The sequence below is a fragment of the Eleginops maclovinus genome, chromosome 15, assembly GCF_036324505.1.
Source record: "Eleginops maclovinus isolate JMC-PN-2008 ecotype Puerto Natales chromosome 15, JC_Emac_rtc_rv5, whole genome shotgun sequence".
Lineage (NCBI taxonomy): Eukaryota > Metazoa > Chordata > Actinopteri > Perciformes > Eleginopidae > Eleginops > Eleginops maclovinus.
In genome coordinates, this window is record NC_086363.1 from 19,470,237 (window position 1) to 19,491,218 (window position 20,982).

At 43.2% G+C, this 20,982-nt stretch overlaps 1 protein-coding gene across 1 annotated transcript in view; it reads right to left on the reverse strand.

Annotated features, from left to right (window-relative positions):
• Positions 1-20,982, reverse strand: part of mdn1 (midasin AAA ATPase 1) — an 82,402-nt gene that overhangs the window by 5,485 nt on the left and 55,935 nt on the right. Inside the window, 34 exon segments of the mRNA XM_063902856.1 lie at positions 425-540; positions 732-821; positions 1,795-1,952; positions 2,043-2,216; positions 3,009-3,207; positions 3,887-3,988; positions 5,295-5,450; positions 5,521-5,834; positions 5,934-6,075; positions 6,190-6,321; positions 6,444-6,616; positions 6,765-6,903; positions 7,300-7,437; positions 8,117-8,278; positions 8,876-9,087; positions 9,547-9,684; positions 9,799-10,046; positions 10,879-11,289; positions 12,300-12,415; positions 12,590-12,695; positions 13,039-13,165; positions 13,661-13,807; positions 14,782-14,926; positions 15,069-15,252; positions 15,556-15,629; positions 15,739-15,848; positions 16,843-17,001; positions 17,376-17,500; positions 17,845-17,939; positions 18,129-18,224; positions 18,749-18,987; positions 19,087-19,369; positions 19,727-19,888; positions 20,017-20,692. Of these exon segments, the coding sequence (XP_063758926.1) occupies positions 425-540; positions 732-821; positions 1,795-1,952; positions 2,043-2,216; positions 3,009-3,207; positions 3,887-3,988; positions 5,295-5,450; positions 5,521-5,834; positions 5,934-6,075; positions 6,190-6,321; positions 6,444-6,616; positions 6,765-6,903; positions 7,300-7,437; positions 8,117-8,278; positions 8,876-9,087; positions 9,547-9,684; positions 9,799-10,046; positions 10,879-11,289; positions 12,300-12,415; positions 12,590-12,695; positions 13,039-13,165; positions 13,661-13,807; positions 14,782-14,926; positions 15,069-15,252; positions 15,556-15,629; positions 15,739-15,848; positions 16,843-17,001; positions 17,376-17,500; positions 17,845-17,939; positions 18,129-18,224; positions 18,749-18,987; positions 19,087-19,369; positions 19,727-19,888; positions 20,017-20,692 (6,048 nt within the window).

The window sequence follows — 20,982 nt, forward strand, 5'->3', positions numbered from 1 at the left end:
ATGGTAAATATAATCAGCCCTTAAATCAGACTGTAGTTCACCTGGAGTAAATTCAGCAGCTACCCTGCAGTATACAAAGCCATTCAAACTAGCTGCACCTTTACCAGCTCTGAGAACACTTTAATGATCAATCATTATAAAACACATCAGATATATTATTCTGAAATGGACCAATCAAACAATGACTGCTTTTAGTAGTCACTGTAACAGAGTATTCCTACACTCTGGTACTTCTACTAAAGTACACGTTCTGAGTACTTCTTCCCCCTCTGTTTGCTACCTTTCATGAGGTCTTTGTTGTCAAAACTTACCCTTCTGCTTTGAAAGCATTTTTTCAGTTCTTTCCGAGGATATTATTCAAATGCGATTGCTTTCACTTCCCTATATGCTAGGAGACTTGTGATTAGGACGTGTGGGGGCTCACTTGAGTTTGGCGGCCTGCGTGGGCTCCAGGATGAGGCGCAGCTGCTCACACAGCTGCTGGGACAGAGCCGAGGTCAGAGTCTGGTACTGGTGCCACATGGAGGCTGCTGCACTCTCCTGCAACACGGACAACAACACATCAGTCTAAGATGCACATCTGTCCCGGCTGTGGCTCAGGTTATGGACACATATTCCCCAGGACCAATGTTTGACAACACATGATGTCCGCTGCTTCAGGTATTCAGAGGACAAATGTTAAATAATGTTAGTTTGGGTATTATATTGCAGTGTAACAGCATGAGCCTCACCTCCTCCTGAGTGCCTGGAGCCAGTTGGTGCCAGGCCTCCAGCTGCAGCTCCATCTCCCTCCTCATCTCATCCGGGTCCCTGTCTTCCTTCTGCAAACCCACACATTCCAATTCAATTCACATTTATTTGACTATTTACCGTAACAACACAGTGCTGAAGCGGGGGTCATGAATAACGACACTACAAGTACAAGCGTCAGAAATGTTTTTTTCTCAGGAGGGCGGCTGGCAACTCCCTCAGGAATAAGGTGAGCTGTCAGTCATGAGTAGAGCCGCTGCACCTTTGAGTTCGGGCACCTTGTAAGGATGCCACATGTTCAAGGCACGTTGTGCTGGGAGGAGATCGAGGGGCAGACACAAAACCAGGTGGAGGGATTAAATCTCCACGCTGGCCTGGGAGCACCTTGAATCCCCCAGTCAGAGCTGGTTGATGTGGCCAGGGAAAGGAAAGTTTGGTGCCCTCTGCTACCTCTGTGACCCGACTGGATAGGCTGTTGACGATGCATGGATGGAGAACACAGTCCTGAGACATTTTGACTATTTGTGAGCACCAGAGTAACAATAGAGCATGGCAGGGATTATGTATTTTGGTATCCCAGCCTGCAAGTCAGCAAGGGCATATACAACAATCGATAGGATTTTTAGATCAGATTTCCGATTAAAGCTTCTTGTGGCAAGAAAACATTTATGATACTTGTTTGTTCAGCAAGATAATCTCCACATAACAACACCTTTATGATTTTTGAACCGAAATGCAATCACCACAAATAAAAAGCTAACATGAGGCTAAAAACAAACTACATCACAGTCACAGGACTGATCACCGCTAAGCTAATGGTGGCTAATGTTCAGCGTGATGACGTTTAGTAGCCTCAATCAGTCACTTGTTAGCAGCCTCTTTTTTTTAATCACACACAGAAGCTACGGACATTCACCAGTTGGGTATTTAGAGACAAATCTTACGTAGTAGAATAGAATATTAGGAAAGTTCTGACTCATTTCCAGGTTTTAGGACCTGCTCCTGCACCCCTCTACGGGTGCAGCAGACAGAGAGGTGGTGTACCTGCATGGTGTCCATCAGCAGCTCAGGCACGGTGTGGATCGTGGACTCAGTCTGTCTGTCTGCTCGCTCCTCTTCTCTGGGTTTCGGTCGGTCCTTCCACCTCTCCTCCTCATCCTCCTGTCCCTGCCTCTGCAACTCCATCTCTCCACTGTCTGCACCTGCAGGATAAGAAGGAAGGGGTGAACACAGATACAACTAGAGAGCATTTTCTAAAATAATTCACAGACGTTTCCTACTGAATGTGTCACCTTTCTGAGAGGACTTGGTGGAGTCCAGCTGCTCGGGCTTCAGCTCCTGGACCTCAGCGGCCTGGAGATCCTCTTCCTGCTTATCGGTTTCCATGGCAACATCCTCATCGTTCTCATCTTCATCCTGGTCCTTATGAGGGCCTGCTGCTTTCTGCTGGTCTGCACTGGCAACATCTGGAAACAGAGCATGACATACATGTCATATATTAACAATATACAAACATCCGTGGTAAACATGTAAAGTAGGGCTGTCAGAGTTAACGCATCATTAATAAAAAGCAATCATATGTTCCACCCACAACAACATGTTAAATATGTTAAGGTATATATTAAGGATCATTTGGAATAACTTGCAAAAACTTGCAAATAATTTGCGATTAATCGCAATTACATATTTTAACCAACTGACAGCCAGAATATAAAACAATAAAGAATTAAATTAAATAAATACAATTAGTTTCATATTTCAGATTAGATATTTGTTAAATACACACAATAGCTTTGATTGCCTTTTGAGTCATAATGTTTTTAATAGTGCTTCTATATTGTTTTAATTCTTGGTAAAAAAATCTGAATTTGGTTTGGAGTCAGCCCATCTCTCTGTATGAATATGAAATTAATTAACTGTTAAAAAAAACCAAATTCTGCGACCACACGGTCACCTTTGAACTATGTAAAAGTGTTGCTAACCTGGAGTTGTATTTTTTGTTCCTTTTGTGTTAAAACAAATATTGTACCTCATCCCAAAACATAGAATCAGAGAATAAATGGCAAATACTTTCTTGTTGTAAATTACAACAAACTACAGGAATATTCAACATCAAGTCTACATTTTCCCAGTCGCTCTTGCAGGATATACTGTATGCAGGGAAAATCTTAAAAGAAACCTCCTTAACTTCATTATTGAGAAAACATGTGTTTCCATTTTGTTTCTCTGGGTCTGATCTAACCGTGGAGGTGACTGACCGTATGTCTGCGTGTCGTAGGCCGTCTCTCCCTGCTTGATGTGTTCGTACAGGTCGGACTCCTGCTGGCCGTCGCTCTGCTTGCCGTCCTCGCTGCGCTCCTTGCTGCTCTCCACCGTGCGCAGACGCTTGTTGATGCGCTCGTTGTAGTCGCCCGTCGACCGCTCGTTGTCCGCCTGACCGGGTTTCCTCTTGAAGCTCTGCAACAGCAAGGGAAAAACCCTCTGAGGACATGGACTGCATATTTTCAGAAAAACATTCATTCAGATTCAAAACGGAATGCAAACAATACTCATATTTGGGGCTTTAAAGCTTTATGAGGCTTATGGTAAATATCTATAAGATCGCTATCAAATATTTTGGGATTTTTCTAAATACGAAAACATACACACATCCACTATTTTGAACAACAGAAGGAATCAAAATGAAATATTCTTTATTATTACTTTAATAAGAGTAGCAATAATTAAACAAATGACAAGGAATTGGTGACAAGATGATGAACTAATAAACTCAAAATGGAAGGATTTTATAAGTGAAGTATATCAAATACAAAATGTAAACTAAGAATTTGAAAGAAGTTTATACAGTTGACGAGAGATGGGTACAAACTGGTGAGCTAAACCAGACTAAACATAGCCCTCTGTTTAGATGTGACAATTAATAAACATAGGAAATTAATAACATTATTACTTTTGTCTCTTTCTCCTCTGTTTCAGATCTGTGCATTGTGATTGAGTTATTGACTGTATTTAAATGTGTGCCCTGTAACCATGTCATTTCTTTAAATGCAAAACAACAACAACAACAACAACAAAACAATAAAAACCAACAACAACAGAGGGAGGTAGAGGAGCGGGTTCTTCCAGATGTTCTTACCTGAGTCTTGTTCTGGGTCTGTTTCTGTGAAGCCATCCTGGCTGTCAGCTTGGACTGGTGGCCCTCTGATTGGCTGGCATCAGCGGAACCACTCCCGTGCTCCTGAGAAAACACGGACACATAGGTTTATATTGTTAAAGTGTTTCATTCATTTTAGTCTGGGTGATGCACTGAAAACATAGGAAATAAGAACAAAATAGACGAACAATCTGGAATTACTCTTACTAAGTCTGAGAGAAAGTAAACTGTACTTTATACAATATTTTTAACTGACAACTGCAATCATGTCATGTCTGGGTGAGGAGTTAAGAGATATTCATCCTTAGCCATAAATGATCTAGGATTTCACCAAAGAAATCAACATCTGCACAAAAGGTATTATCACCCCATTTATATATAAATATACCTTATTATATCTGTAGCAGTGTCTTGCTAGCAGATTCAATTAGTTCAAATGTTTGTCTTTTTTAATACTGTTTGTTTTTCGGCCAGAGTCCTGACCAGAACAAGAAGAGTAAAACACATCAGCCCAGTTCTTAGATCGCTTCACTGCCTACCAGTAGCTCACAGATTTTAAAATTGTATTACTAACTTATAAAGCATTGAATAGTTTGGGACCCCTATATATGTCCGACATACTGCTCTGTTACGAGCCACCCAGAGCTCTGAGATCATCGGGGGGGGGCTTACGAGCTGTTCCCCAGCCCAGAACCAGACACTCCGAAGCTGCTTTTAGTTATTATGCACCACATAATTGGAACAAACTTCCAGAAAACCTAGGTCTTCACCAACCCTGAGTTTTTTTAAAGACGAGGCTCAAAACCATTCTCTTTACAGCTGCTTACCCAGAAATCATTTCACTTGTTTTATCCATACGCCTCTTGCAACACCTCCTGTATTTACAATGTTGATGTTAAACTATCCTGAATCATCTTTTATGCATGGTGTTTAATAATTGACTTTGATTTTCATTCTTATTGTGTGTTAATGTTGATGTAAAGCACTTTGAACTGCCTCTCTGTCTGAAAATGTGCTATATAAATAAACGTACCTTTTGTCACTAAAACCTCCTTTCTGTAAATAAAACTAACGCTTTAGAATCGGTTAATGACCCAATACCTTTAGGCTTTTAGTTGGAGGTCTGACTCTGCCAGAGTAAGGACACGGATCCCCCTCACTGTACTCGGCCTGCTTTGCTCTCCCATATTCTGACAATAAGTCTTTTTTTTGTTTTCTTGCATGGCTATAGTCACTTTATCTTTTGTCTGTCAGCAAAATGATGGAAACACTTTGAAGCACTTCTTTCTCCCTGATGGAAACACTCAATGCCTTGAGATCCCCTCCCCCATGTGTAGGTGTTCGTTAACCCTGAAGAGGCCCCCCCAAGGCCTCCCTCTGAGCTGCATACCTCTTTAGCCTGCTCCCTCTCGGAGGCCTCTCCTGCCAGCTCCACGGCCGTGTCACTCTGTACGTTCTCCTCTCCGGTCTGACCGTCCGTGTTGTGCTCCTTCCTCTCCGCTGCCTCCGGCTGCTCCTCATCCTCCCCTGCTCCTTCCTCCTCCTCCTGTAAGCATTACCACAGTGACACAGGGAACACACAGCTTCATCCCCACCTCCATCAGGTCGGTACACACCTTTGGTTTTTGTCCTTCATTATTTGGGACGGTCAGATCTTCGTCTTTTCCTGCCTCCTGTCCTTTCTCCTTCTCCTCCTCCTCTTCTTCATTTTTCTCAGCAGACTCCTCGTCTCCCGCTGCTTTCTCTCCTCCTGCTCCCTCCTGCTCCTCCTCTTCAGTCTTGGGCTCCTGACCGTTTTCCTCTCCTGGCAGCTCTGTCTGCTCCTCCTCCATCTTCTCTGCTCCCTCCTCCTCCTCCTCTCCCTCTTTCTGTCCATCCTCCTTCTCATCCAGGGCCGTTTGCTTCTCATCAATATCAAACGGATTCTCGTCTGAAAGGGGAACATGAAAGTGTTAAATCATTTAAAATAGGTTTAAAGTTTAGAGGCCATACTGGCTGTCACACGGATCAGTTACTGCTCCTGACTCACCTTCACCCTCGCCCTCTCCCTCGTCTCCCCCCTCTTCATCCTGGTCCAGGTTCAGGTCGTCAGGCAGATCCATGGCCTCGGGCTCAGGTCTCTTGTCCTGCTGACCGTGGTAGGGGTCCACTTCATTCTCATCGAACTCACGCTGAGAATCAGAAACAGAACAAGCATGAGATCCTTGGAGACATTTTGGAAGAAAAATCCTGGATGGAAAAGATTAATCTGTGGGAATCGGGGGGGGGGTTGTGACTGTGACTACCTCATCTCCTTGTTCATTGATTTTTTCCTTCTCCTCCACGTCCATCTGCTCCTCTTTGTCCTGCTTCTTCTTGTCTTTGTTGGGGTCTGCAGCATCCAGGTTGTCGTCGTTAGCAACCAGCTCAGATTCCCCCTGGGAACAGTGACAGGAGAAATCATTGGTTCAAGTAAAAAAAGAGGAACTACAAGTATTGGAACTGCGGATATAACGGCTGCTTTATATCTTCTTTTTAAAGCCCGGTGGTAACTCTGTACCTCGTCCATGCCCTGGCCAGACTCTTCCTCCTTGTCACTTCCTTCCTCCTCATCATCATCCTCATCATCCCCCCACATCCTCTCATCAAGGGTCTCCGTCTGTCCGTCCCCCAGGTCGCCCATCTTCTTATCCAGCTCCTCGTTCTCCTCTTTATCAGAGTCGTCATCTTCGCCTGCAAAGGATTGAAAAATGACCATCCACACATTCTTAAACATCCTTTTTATTTTGGACTTTGACCATCTCTAATGTCCAGCAATAGCACGCAGAAGACAAGAGACACATCATGAGATGGTACACTCAGAGATGGAGGTTTAGGTTACCTGCTTCATTCTCATCCCCATCATGAATCTGGCCCTCAAAGTCCTCTGACATCTCAATGGCGTTGTCCTCCGCCTTGATATCCCCTTTGTCCTGCTCCTCCTCCTCCTTCTCCTGACCCTCCTGCAGAGTGTCCTCCACCTGGGGAAGCAGAATTTGGGTTTCTATACATCATACATTCAACAGTTTATGGTGATCACTCTCAGAGACTCAGTCATGAATACTGCTTGTGAAAAATTCTTAGTAAAGTCCAGCTCTGTTTATTTATTTTGCTATAATCTGTATGTTTCTATCTAAATATTCTATCTTATTTCAAGAAAGCTAACCAAGCCAATTTCCACTTGCTGTATTGCCAGTTTTTTACTTATTACAAGTAAAAACTGCTTGTTTTTATTCATCTTTGACTTGCTTTTGGAGCAGCTTTTTCCAGTGTTTTTGTTCTGAACAAGCTCAGCTAACAGCCAAGAGAAGATGGGAGCTCCAAAAAGTATTGAGTAACATTTGGAAAGGATTATTTTAGCAGTAGAATTAAAATACCTGATCTTCGTTCTCGATCTTGTCACTGACGTCTTTGGAGCCCTCACCCTCTCCCATTCCTCCGCTCTCATTCTCGTGAAACTGCGTGGATCCTTCGCCATCTCCACCCGCCATCAGCTCCTGAGGCAGGCAGAAACCCTGAGGGGGGGGGGGCATAACACACATTTAGTAACTGCTTATGCCACTGCATGACTCATACAGTAAAAGTTCACATTATCCTGCAAGACTATGGCCAACATCAATATTCACATCACATTTATTCATCATGATTATTCATTCATTGTTAAGTGGTTTTTTAAAATATATATACAACAAATAATAATTATAAAAATATATATATATATATGTATATTTTTCAATTCACACAAATAAACTGCTTTCACTTTGCTTTCGCGCTTTGCTACAATCCTGCTGATGAAGAAATGAAGATAGCTATATCATTTGTTTTGTCAAAGCAGAATTTTGATAGTCAATCTACAAGAATTACAACATTTCTTAAAGATAGAATAAAATACAAATAAAGATAAACATTAAACATGTAGAAACAATATATACATATTCTCAGTTAAAAAGCCATATATCCGAGCATCTAAACACTAGAAAATATAAGGCTGCACCATATTAGAAAAAAGGACATAGTAATATCCCAGTCACTCTGATCTGGTGCACTTTGAGATCAAATTAAGAGGCTACATTAAGTCGATGAACGAGCTCTTGTATTTGAAATATGTGGGTAATCAAAAACTCAGTGTAAAGCACCACCCACAAAGCAGGCTCAGTTTACCCCCGGTCACGAGGAAGTGTGGCTGCCCCCTACCTTCTGAGCGAGCTCGGTGAAGATGCTGGCCAGCACGGACAGCAGCTTTCCCGTGCTCCTGTGAGCTCCCAGAGACACCGCCATGTAGGACCGTACCGTGTCCGAGTACACCCCCAGCAGAGGCTCTAGGTGCACCAGCATCCTGCACGCCCTGTCCACCTCCTGCACACACAGACACACAGATGCATGATGGTACAGTACATCTCAGCTAAGATGCCTCATTCTAACATAAAACAAGGTTCCCAATCACTATTCTCAAATCAAGCTTTATTCATAAAGCACTTTTCATACACAAAGGTAACTCAAAGTGCTTCACAAACCAAACACCCTTCAAAAGGTAATAACCAGAGTAACGCAGAGCTTTGTGGTTTAAAAGAACACTTAATACCAACGGATTTGCATATATACACACACAAATACAAACAAACTAAAAAATATAATAACACAATTAAATAATAATACAAATAACTAAATAGTAATAAAATGCAATTCAGTTAAAAGCACAAATTAAAAAAGGTGGGTCTTGACTTGGCTCTTAAAAAGTACGAAGGCTCTCTGCTGCTGTCAGGTATTGGCCGTAATAATAAAAAGACGCCTCACTGTGGGTCTGTCTTCTGAATCTGGCTATGATTAAAAGGCCAGCACCTGAAAAGGGCTCATAGGTTAAAAGAAAATCTGATTAATAGCTGGCCGAACACCATTAGGAGCTTTAAAAACCAAACTAAGAATTTTAATTGGTAACAGAGCTGTTGTTGGTACCTGGAGCTGCGGGGGCTGGCAGGAGTCTCTGTGGGTCTTCAGGAGGTTCAGCAGTCTCTCCAGCCCTGCACTGACCTCTCCCACACTCAGAGCCTCCACCTCGGCCTCCAGCTCCTCCTCCAGGAGCACAGTCAGGTGACCGGGCTTAAGCAAGTCCTCCATAGGACCCTCTTCATCCTTTTTCTCCTCCTCCTCAGCACCCTCAGCACCTTCTGAAACATCCAAACGCCACCATGTAAACAAAATGAGATCCTTTATATGAATGCTGTCAGGAAAAATCAGGACATTCTGATACATAGGCAGATGCTTTTATATGACAGGATCCTTTTTCTGTCTCATGCACAATTCTTTGGAATAAAAGCCATTGTCAAGCCATGTTCAGAGGACCTCAGTTTCTCCCTTCATTATTGTTTTTGTTTCAAAGAGAAGAAACACACACACAGGCGATCAGTAGTAACACTGTATGTAGAATACCCTTTTTCAAGATCAAAGACCATGTCATGCCTATAACACAGAGGTATCAAAACTGGACTGTTGGGTGGTCTGAAGAAGCTTCCTTTGCGTCATGCTGATTGAAGGATCAGTATTTGGTGCAGATGGAGTTCATGTGGCCATCATAGAAAGATGTTGTGGGAATGTTTGGCAGGGACACTTCACTTCATCATCCTCACCTGTCTTCATGTCTTCATTCTGCTCTTTGTGCTGCTCTCTGTCCCTCCTCTTCACCAGCATCTGGACAGCAACCAGCACTGTGTTGATGTGAGTTTCCAGCTCAGCAGAGAACTCCGAACCGAAGGCTGTCTGGTGATCTGTTGGAATAATAAGCAGAGGAGCTGTAGAACCATGATAACATGTGTGCTTATATCTGTCAGTGAGGTGTCTGTGAGTGATATCTGAAGGTATGATGGTGTAGGCCCACTCACCTGAGGACTGGAGTCCCAGAGAGAGCAGCTGGGTCTTCCAGGTGGTGAACTCGCTGATGTCGGCCTCCACCCGCCCTCTGATGTACTGCAGGCTCTTGGTGATGGTGGGCTGGCTGTCTGCGCCACCCACACCCAGGGTGGGGGAGAACAGCTGTTCCACGCTGGGTATCTGAGCAGCCACAGCTGCCAGCTGATCGAAGGCTGAGCAGCAGGTGATAAATGATCCCTGTGGATATCAACAGTTGAGTCTTTGGTCACATCTACAAGTGTTTACGGTGACCAGCAGAGGAGGAAAGTAACAAAGTATATTTATTTAAGTACAGTTTGAGAGACTTATACTTTACTTGAGTATTCACATTTTTTGCTTCTTTGTACTTCTACTCCACTACAATTCAGAGGTAAATGGTGTACTTTAACCCACTACATGTATTTAATCCCTTGAGTTACTTTACAGATCTGGATTAATGAGGGTAAATATAATCAGCCCTTAAATCAGACTTTAGTTCACCTGCAGTAAATCCAGCAGCTACCCTGCAGTATACAAAGCCATTCAAACTAGCTGCACCTTTACCAGCTCTGAGAACACTTTAATGATCAATCATTATAAAACATATCAGAGATATTATTCTGAAATGGACCAATCAAACAATGACTACTTTTACTGTCGATACTTTAAGTACATTTAGATGAGAGTACTTTCTACTTTTACTGGAGGAACATTTTGAATACTTTACTGTGACAGAGTATTCCTACACTCTGGTACTTCTACTTTACTGAAGTACAAGATCTGAGTACTTCTACTTTACTCAAGTACAATATCTGAGTACTTGCCAACAAGTCAAATGTGGGACAAAGAGTGTGTTTGTTTGGGACATGTTACTGCAATGCTAAGAGGTAGTTTAGATTGTGATAATGATCCATTTAACCCTAAATAACAATTCTATTGAAACTATTAGCTTATAAATATTAACAACAACCCTTAACTATGGGTGGATTTGCACAAACAATGCAAGTAAAGCAAAGCGCACAAAGCGGGAGACACCCTACTAGTGTTCAGGTCAACAGTTTGAGTGTTCTCACCGTGTGTGCAGCTCTCTCTCAGAGGTCTGCTGTGAGACACCGTCCAGCTCCACCTTCAGGTCCTGAGTCTGCTTCAGCATCGCGTTCATGCGCTGGTTTAGCTGGCTCCAGGCGGCGTCTCCTCTCCGCAGCAGACAGCCGGGGGGTTGGCGCTGGGCGGCCAGTGGGGAGGGGCACCTCAGGGTGTGCTGCCCGCCGCCGCTCGCCTCCTCCTTCTGCTGCTGCAGGTCCTCGGGGCAGCACTGCAGCAGCCAGGCCAGCTGCTGTAGGAGGGTGGAGCACTGAGCAGCCAGCGCCTGGCCCCGGCCGACCCACTCTCTGAGGGAGGCCTGGGGGGGGAGGGTGCAGCCGGGGGCCTCACTGTCTCCCTGCAGGTTGGCCTTGAGGCCCTGAACGCTGTCTGTCAGCCTCCTGGGAGCGGGGAAGAGAGAAGAGGGTTAAAATGTATAACAGCCATAAACTCCTCAGCAGCACATGAGGATCAGTTTTTATTTTTCTGTCAGAGGGAAAGAACTAAAGTCCAGCTAAGTATTTTCCTAATAATATAAGATAAGATATACTTTATTGATCCAAAATGTGGAATTATTTTTGTTAGAGCAGCATGTTAAACAAGGCAGTGCACATCATTTGAAATATATAAAGAGTAGAAATTAAACAAACATAAACCTCTCCAAATAGAAAATGAAAGCAAACTAAAAAGTATACTGTGAAAGATAAATGTGCTACTCTGTACTTATACTATATGCAATCCTATAAATCAACTTATACTATTCAATCTTATCAAATTGGCTTCACATTGATGAACAAAAACAGTTGAAATACTCTCTTGTACGAGTTAAACATGAATAATATTCTATAACACGGAATGTTGCACGAGTACTTTTATTATAAATTAAACTAAACTTCCCTATGGGATCAACTATTCAAATAATATAACGCTTTGCTATTTTACTTGCATGCCAAAATGACAACATTTGTTTATTTTATTTTTAAATATTTTTTGGGTGTGTTTTACTCTTTAAACATCAACCTCTTATTATTTACTCTTAATATCCTTATAAATAGATGCTGGTGTTTAAGTTGAAGGGGAGGACATAGCTCTCTCTAATAAAGTTAGAAACACGTTTAAACCTTTTTGTCAATTTCACATTATTTTTAATCATTTATGTTGTTTTGAGTTTTCTCTTGAATTATTGTTCACTCTCAACATCTGTAAATCTAGATTTGTGTATGTCATTCATTTGAGTATTAATTTGCTTTTTTTTAAATTGCAATTTTGTTGTATTATTTTTATTTGTTCTATGGGGGGGTTACACATTTGTGTCATTTATTTAGTTGGAAAACAGAAATGCCAATAAATATCTGTGAAAAGAAAGGTGGAAACTAATCCACCGGCTTGTGAAGCAGAGCTGCTCACTGACCTGAGGTGGAGCCACTGCTCGGTGAGCTTGGCCAGGCGTTGCCTCTGCTTGAGGAGCAGCTTGAAGAGGTGAGAGGAGAACCCTCTGCAGCGGTCGATGTTCCCGATACCCAGCTCCTGCAGCCAAACACACACACACAGATACTTCAGACCACAGGGCCAAACACACACACACTCACACTGATGAGATGCAGACGCTAATGCTGGCTCTTCATCTGTAATCCCTCTCCCTTATCACCATAACCTGTAGAGAGAGAGGTGTCACTAAATACTGCAGTTTGTCATGCAGACCTTGGCAGCGTTTTGCAGAGCCGTCAGCATGGCGGTTCTTCTCGCCCAGGAACGGTAGAAGTACTTCTGACATCCATCCCAGGCTGCCAGCAGCTCAGTGAACAACCTGCAGCACAGAGAACACAGAGAGCAGTCAGAAAGAAACTCCAGTGATCCATTTATATCTAACACTTGAAAAATTATAAATATGGTTTAACAACTAGATATATTTTTTATAAACCCCATAGCAAGAAATCTCTCCAAAATAACCTGAGCCGTTACTGACTTGTTGTGCCGTTATGAGTCTGCGCACAGCCTCCAAACCAGGCTACAGACTGAGGGTGACCGAGCTTTCTCCGTCCAAGCTTTTTGTTTCTACTTTCTTTTTTCCATTTTAAATATAGTTGCTATTGCTGAAAAGGCTAAAGTTAACCAAAATGAATTCAGAGCACGTATGGAGATGGTCTTACATGCTCTCGACCGGCTCCTGGTTCCTGACAGCAGGCAGAGCCGTGCTCATCTCCAGCGGCTGCATGCACAGGTTCTTCTCTGGGTCGGCGGTCCTGTTCCACAGCAGGCCTTTACGGTACGACAGACCTGGATAGGACCGAGATACATTTCAGAGTGAGACAGAGAGAGGTTTGAAGAATTTGTTTCCTTTCTGAGACTTACCAGAATCGCAATACCTTTATTCATTTCAAAGACAGGAAAGTTTATATTATTATAGCAAAGTAAAGAGCCAAAAACAGCTCAATAGGAATTAAGAAGCATGCATGAAATATTAAAAGTAGAAATTACAAAAAATTAAATTAACTAAATACACATCCAGTATCAATAACAGTATCTTAGAAAACAAGTGTAGCATGTTTAAAATTGTGTGATGGCAGCCAGGTGATAGTATTGTAGGTCATATTACAGTCATAATAATAATTAATATGAATTAATATATATATATATATATACTGTATGTATATATATATATATATATATATATACATACAGTATATATATATTGCACAACAGGGGAGTTATAGTCTGTGTTGTTTTATCTGTGGCCGTCTACCAGGGGCGTTGAAGGCTAAGTAAACGCACCTATCCCTGCGAGCATCTTGAACAGGTCGGACAGAGCTCTCTGCTTCTGCTGCAGGATGTGCTTCACATCCGATTTCTGCTTCTCCTTCTCGGCCGTGGTGTCCACGGTGAGGTTCTGCAGGTCCCGTAGGTTGCTGATCACCTCGCCTGAGGAGAAAAATACAAATAAACTGCATTTTGTGAGGGGTTTGAGGAGCAGTGCTGATGGTGAGCTTGAGACACAAAGACAAAACAAACACGTCTTTTCCTGACAACAACCTTAATACCTATCATCAGCTGCTGAAGGAAATCTGAGGTTAAACTCTTGCTGTGAGAAATTTCCATTACACTTTTAACATCTAATTGTATTAAGAGGCTTGTATTGACTGATTCTAGACTGTGTGCAGAATGGTTTTTATGAGAAGCTTGTTATTGGCAAATAATTGGCAACTCTATCTAAAACAACACAGCAAGACTTACTTTAACCTTTATTGTTCGTATTATTTATTTAGTTTCTCATTTCTTTACGTTTTATTTATATGTTTGAATTTATTTTTGTAATTATTTAATTTTTCCTCCTTTATTTTACCAAGAGGAATCATTATTTATTTTATTTTGTATTATCATTATCTTACCTCCTGTGTCTCTAAAACTGTTGCTATGCTGGATTTGAGCAAAAAAGTAATAAAATCCGACCTGAAGGGAATTTCTTTATTGTTGTTGTAAATGTGTGATGTGTGCCATGTTGTGAAAGCACTTGAGCTGCACCTGGTGCATGGAAAGTGCTATTTAAACAAAGCTTCATTATTATTCCGTTCAAAATAATTTCAAAAGTATTTGCCACATGGATGACGGGAATATCATTAATTCTGTAGATATTTAATCATTAAGAATTGTTACATTATAGCAAGAGAGCATTATAAAAGTCTAATACATAATAACTGAAGTGATACTACATCCTGAAGTGAAGCGGTGCATTGACAGACCAGCAGAGGTAAAATGCAAGTTGGATTTGGTCCTAGCAAAGGCCATGGGGTCATTCAAATCAAACATGTTCATCCTTTTGATTGAACGCTCTCAGTAAATATCACAGCAGTCTGTGAATAGACCTGATACTCATTGTTTACAGGTGGGATCGTTACCAGTGAAGCAGTCCAGGTCCTCAGCCAGTTCCGGCAAAGGGTTCTTCTTGTGCAGCTGGACGCACAGCTTCTTCATCTTCCGGGTCAGAGCGGGCAGACGGCCCTGCAGAGAGGAGGCCTCCACGCCTTCAACTGGGCCCTCAAGCTGAAATATACAATTTAGCTGAGGTTATTTATAACACTTCATTTAGCTGAAGCTTTATCCAAAGCAACTTACAATAAATGCATTCAACCAGGAAGAAACAAACTCTAAAGAACGAATCCTGCAGCTGAATATTAACACCAACCTGCAAATCTCTGCCCTTCCCAGGCAGGGTGCTCTTCAGAGCCTTGTTGACCCGATGGAGGGGGGTCTCCTCTGGGTTAGCGTCCACACTGTCCAGGCTGGCGCTGCTCCCCTGCTCCACCAGAGCGGGAACACACGGCCCGCTCAGAGCCGCCTCAAACTTCTTCACGAACTTGAAGAGAGTCCTGAGAGGAGAAGAGAACACAGGCAGAATTGTGGGGGTCAGCGGGCGGCCAACTTTTTTTTTCAAGGATTTTAAAAGACAGGGGAATAACACACGTAAACATTTATTAAAAAATTGAATAATATCAAGTGTATTAAATAATGATAAACAAATAATACAAATAAATAAATAAAAAGTAGATACAAATAAAATCTAACTAAAGAGAATAACAGAAAATCATAAAAAAATATAAACACAGCTATTACTTAATTCATTCATCCTCAAAACTGATACACGGCACAATCTTGATGGGGTGATATTTTACCGATGGGTCTTGTCCACAGACTGCTTGATGGACCAGAAGCTGACATCGTTCCATTTGGAGATCTTGACAAAGTCCTGCGAGGAACACATCACAGTGAACTTCAGAATGTGCAAGAGAACTCTGACAGGTAGGGACTGGTTTTCAGAGTATTGCTATGCAGTGATAAAGGACACTAGTATTAACCTTGAGCTCCTTCTCGATGGGCTGCCGGAGCGTATTGATCCTGGTCTGGATGCCGTCTGAGAACTGACTGTAGTACTTGTGCAGGTTCCACAGTAGACTGGACAATGGCTCTGTAAAATTAGTACAGTTAACAGGTCATCCCCATCAATGGGCTCCATCGACATGAAGCAACACTCAATATTAGCTGGTTTTGCCCTTTTGCTGTACAAAAGGTCAAATGTATATGAGGATAAACATGAACTAAAAGAGATGAGATGATCATTTCCTGCAAACTGTTGAATTGAGTCGAAATCCAATCAGTGCCTGAACCAGTTTGTAGAGTCACTGTCTGGCACCTCAGGCTGACCCTGTCTGCTCCACGGATCAATAGACCGCACCACTAATAATGAGTTCTTATTTTCTGCATGTACAGTAAATAGCTATCTGATACTAGGGGGGACTGTGAGTATTATATGCTTTTATTTTTGAACTAACAATTAAAAAAATCTTAAATGACTACTAGTAGATTAGTTAGTAATTTCAGTAGAAATACTTAAACACATTACAAAGAATTAGTTAAAAGATGATAATCTCATACACTGAAATTGAAGGATCTTGTCAATGAAATGTACAGAATGAGGTTAGGTTAGGTTCAGTTCATAATGATCATTTGAAATCAAGTTACTCTTTGATGAAAGAAAATAAAAATGGGTGAAATATAAAACAAATATTTTCTTTGAGCCACCAATTAATTAGTGGGTCAAAACTAATAATGCATCCGCTATTTATTAAGTAATACTATTATAAGTTGATGTCCATCATAATATATACTTTATTACTCAATAACTACCAAAACCGCTCCAAAATTGTCCAAATCTGCCAAACCATTTAATGCTAATTAACACAACTTGTGCTAATTGTGCAAATTGCCCAACATGTGAAAGTCAGCCCCAGGCAGTTTCTATGTGCTGGGACCCGTAATATACATTTTTAACATAAAACTTCTGGGTTCACAACAGGACTCTATAAGTTAGCAGCTGGGCTGAAAGCGAAGGACCACATTAGAGAGTGCAGCTATTGAGAGCCTTGTGTGAAGTCAGAGTGAGTAGAAGAGTGCGGGCTGACCTTGTCCCGGCTGCTGGGGGACCAGCAGCAGCAGGTGGCAGTGGAAGCTGATCAGCGTGTCCAGGCGGGTGTGGAACTGTCCCAGGGTGGAGCCCTCCATGAAGGCCTGGAGGGTGGAGGACACTGAGGTCAGGGAGAGGCGCTCCACCTCCTCCTCAGCTAGTTACAGGAAGACAAAAAAAGCCTCAGCATCTGATTGGAGAATTGATTTTTCTGGTTGTCTGACAATTGGAGGAAGTATGAACGTTTTTTTTATTTCGTTTTGTCTTTAAATAAGTTGTGAGCTAGTCATGTTGTGAGCTACCTACTGGTTAATTAATTCCACTCTTCATTGCCATTTGTCACAGAGACATCACCCTAACACTTGGGCAGGCAGGTAACAAGTACTTAGCAATAAAATAGTTTTAGTTTGACATATTTCCTAAACTCCCCCCATGAAAGCACATTCAAAAGGAAATGTTCACTCCAATTTACAAAATGTGTTGATAGTTTAAAAAAGTTTCATCTAAATATTTTTGTCATTGTGTGTGTACCTTTATCAGCCTCCTGCTTCTGCTCCTCCAGATACCGCTCTACCAGCTGGTAAATGGAGAACCAGTGTTTGGTGGACCTCTCAGTGTGACGCTTCATCGCAGTGTCCAGACTGCTCTTCCAGCAACTACATGTAGCACAGGAGAGGACATTTACATTTCATTTACAGTTTATACACAGGAACAGGAAACAGCCCGTTATGATCCGTTATTCTGGTAGAGGCAGATATTCCAGTCCAGATTTAATCTTCCTAATATCCTCAAGAAAAAATGTAATGTTCATTCAAATCTGATGTTTGTCACATAACACTGATTTCCTGTTGCCAGGAGTCGCTATGACTATCACTCAATGAAAATAGAAAGCCTTTTAATAACTTTTGGATCCTCAAGATCCTCATTCTAACAGTTTCAGTGCCTTCTGTTACTCGCACCCTAACCAGATGCAGGCTTATTGTAACCCTCTGGGTCTTACCTGAGCTCCAGTTTGCGCCACTGGATGATGAGCTGGGTGACTGGTTCCAGTTCCTTACGCAGAGAGACTGAGCGGCTGGCGTTATTCTCCCAGTCCTGAGGAGAGCACATAACACAGCTCACCTCAGTGCAACACATTTACATTTCAGAAAGTACAACTGTCAGATCTGTACCTGCTAAATGACGGCATCTATTAACAAAGTCACAGATTCATTTCTATTTGATTCGATGTCGCAACACTAGGTTGAACTCCCTAATGGAATAACTTATGAGACATAAGCTGACCTGAGCTTTACTGAGCAGGATCTCCAGACCGTTGAGGAACTTGGCCAGTGGGCTGGCCAGACTGAAGGCCAGGATCCTCTCCACCACCACCGTCAGCTGGAAGACAACACACAGAAATACACATCATGTGATCTGGGAGCAACACACACCAGGCTCTACAACTATACAATGACGTGGAATAGTTTTTTTATTTTCTAAACTGTGTAGAAATCTTAAAATGTGACATTTCTAGTAAGCCTAGTAAATAGTTACAGATGTCTCTTTCCAAATTTAAGTCAATGGGAAAAAGTCTTTGTGGGCCGGGTGACGTCACGGACTGATACGGAGATTTGCCACTACGAATATTTTCATCAAAATCCGTAGCACTTCCTGGGGGCTCGTCCTAGAGCATCATTGAGGTTTTGTTTAACCAATTATCTCTCAGAGGGGCGTGGCCAGCAACAGCTCATTAGCATTTAAAGCTAGAGGAGTTTATGGCATGCTACAATGATCTGTTTGGTGTTTCAGCCAATCAGAGACAGGTTCTGTATATATCTCAGACCTGTAATATATTGCTGAAAGAAAGAGTAAACCGTAAGTGCCTAGTGGCTGTGGGCCTTGATGTTAAAAAGGGAGCTGACCTGTACGAGAGCGGGGTGCTCGGGCCAGTCCTCCAGCCTCTGCTTCACCCCCACCCCCAGCTGCTGCAAGACAGGCAGACACAGACGGGCCTCGCTCATGTTGGGCTGCTGGTAGAAGTCATAGGGTCCCTCTGAGGTGACAGCCAGGCCATCGGGGCCCCCGGAACCCTGCACGGTGTTCTGCAGGAGGGTCGCTAGCAGCAGTTCACTGCCTGTGAGCTGCTGGTCCAGCTCAGCATCTGCATGGGGAGCACATTAAAAAACAACATTCAAAGAGAGTCTGCTTTGTTGCCAGAAAACTGTTCCTGTTGTGTATTTGAACGACAGTAAACACTGACCAATCAGATGATAGAAGCGTGACATTATAGGGGAAGCAATTTGATAGGAGGAAACCAAGGCTTTGATGTGTTCTCGGCTGTGATTGGCTGGGGTTGTGCTCTGGTACCACAGTGACCGGGCGTGTCCCAGAGAGAGGCGCTGATGGACCTGCAGCACTGTGTTCATGGCCGCCGCAGACAGGAAGCTGCTCTCACCGGACTCCTCCTGGACCTCCTCCTCTTCCTGATGTTCTGAGTCTGACGGACCCTCCAGAGTCGGCTGGGACATGATGTCTGCAAAGTCCTGAGAAAACGTGGATGGAGACCCTTAAATGTTAATACTTATGATACTTTTTTATTAAAAAATACTACCTGAAGAATCTTATGTTTAAGAAAAATGTTAACTACTGAATGTGTTGGATGGAATAATACTACACATCTTACAGCCATATGAAAAACAGTAAAAATATAAAGTATTTATCAGATAAACATCATTGTGAACAGCCTTGAGCCAGTAGAAGTCTACAGTTTGAGAATATTTGTTTTTAAATAGAGCAGTTCATCACATTTCTGTTATTGATTAGGATTCATGTTGGCACTGAAACCGGGCCAGTGTGTTGTAGCCTCACTCAGATCTTTGTCATTGGGACAGACTGAGTACCTTGTTGAACTGAGGGAACTGCCGCCTGAAGTCTCTCTCCTCCTCCTCGTCCTCAGTGAGTCCTGAGCCGTGCAGTTTGCTGCGGTTCCGGTACAGACTGGCCTCCATCTGCTCCCTCTCCCTCTTCAGTCTCTCCTGTTCGTCCCACTCATTTACCAGAGCCTGCGGAGCATCATGATACATGATTCATTTGGAAACAAATAGTGCAATTCTTGTTGAACAGATTCAAACATTAAACCGGAAATGTCTGGATGCGGGTGTGAGCTGGAGCTGTGAGCTGGAGCTCTGACCTGGCAGATGTGTCTGAAGAGGCTGCGGGACTCTGGGCTGAACTCCCCTGTGCACAGGGTGTGGCACTGCACATACAGCAGAGCGTTCAGGAGCAGCGTGGAGGACTGGGGCACCACTTGCTCAGAGTCCTGCTGCGGGAGGAGTTTCCCCAGGCAGCGCAGGATGTCCATGCATGATCTGGAGCAGAGGAAGTCGGCCCGGGCCAGGTAGGAGGGCAGGCTGGGGGACAGGGAGGGGAAGGCCAGCAGGCAGGACACCAGCTTAGGCAGACCGGGGACAGGCGTGAGCGAGGCGGCCACCTGGGAGGCCACCAGCCTCATCCCGTGACGGAGCTGCAGGATTCCGGTCCGCAGCGGCCCAACCACGTCGGGGTACATGGGGTAATCCTCCAGCAGCCTCTGGCAGAAACGCTGCTGAGAGTTCTGCCAAACTGACTCCTCCTTGAGCAGACCCTGAATCGCTGACCTGGACTTGGAGGAGGTTGAGGGGCCCTGCAGAGCCTTCAGCAGGTGGGACAGCAGCTCCTTCACTGCCGAAGTCTGGCCGATGCTGCACAGGTAGTGCTGCAGATCCTGGAAGAGGCGGCCGTACTGCGGTTCACGAGGGCGGCAGGCCTGCTTCCTGGAGAGTTCCGCGATCTGCTCCTTCACCTGCTGCATCCGGATCCACAGGAACCTGCAACAACACACACCAGGGGTTGAAGGAAATCTAATACCTTATTTTATTCTATTTTTATTCAGTTTTCCAGTTTTTACAGTCATTGACAATACTTATCAATATTCTCTTTGGCCTTCTGTATGCATGTACATATATTACATCATTTGTGGACACTACAGAGGCAAGGACTAACTGACCTTCAAACATGCTACAAAATAAAACATGAACCAGGTCATGGGATCACACCTCAATGATACTCAGACAAGTAGGGCACAGAAAAAATAACGATAAAACGACAAGAAAATCCA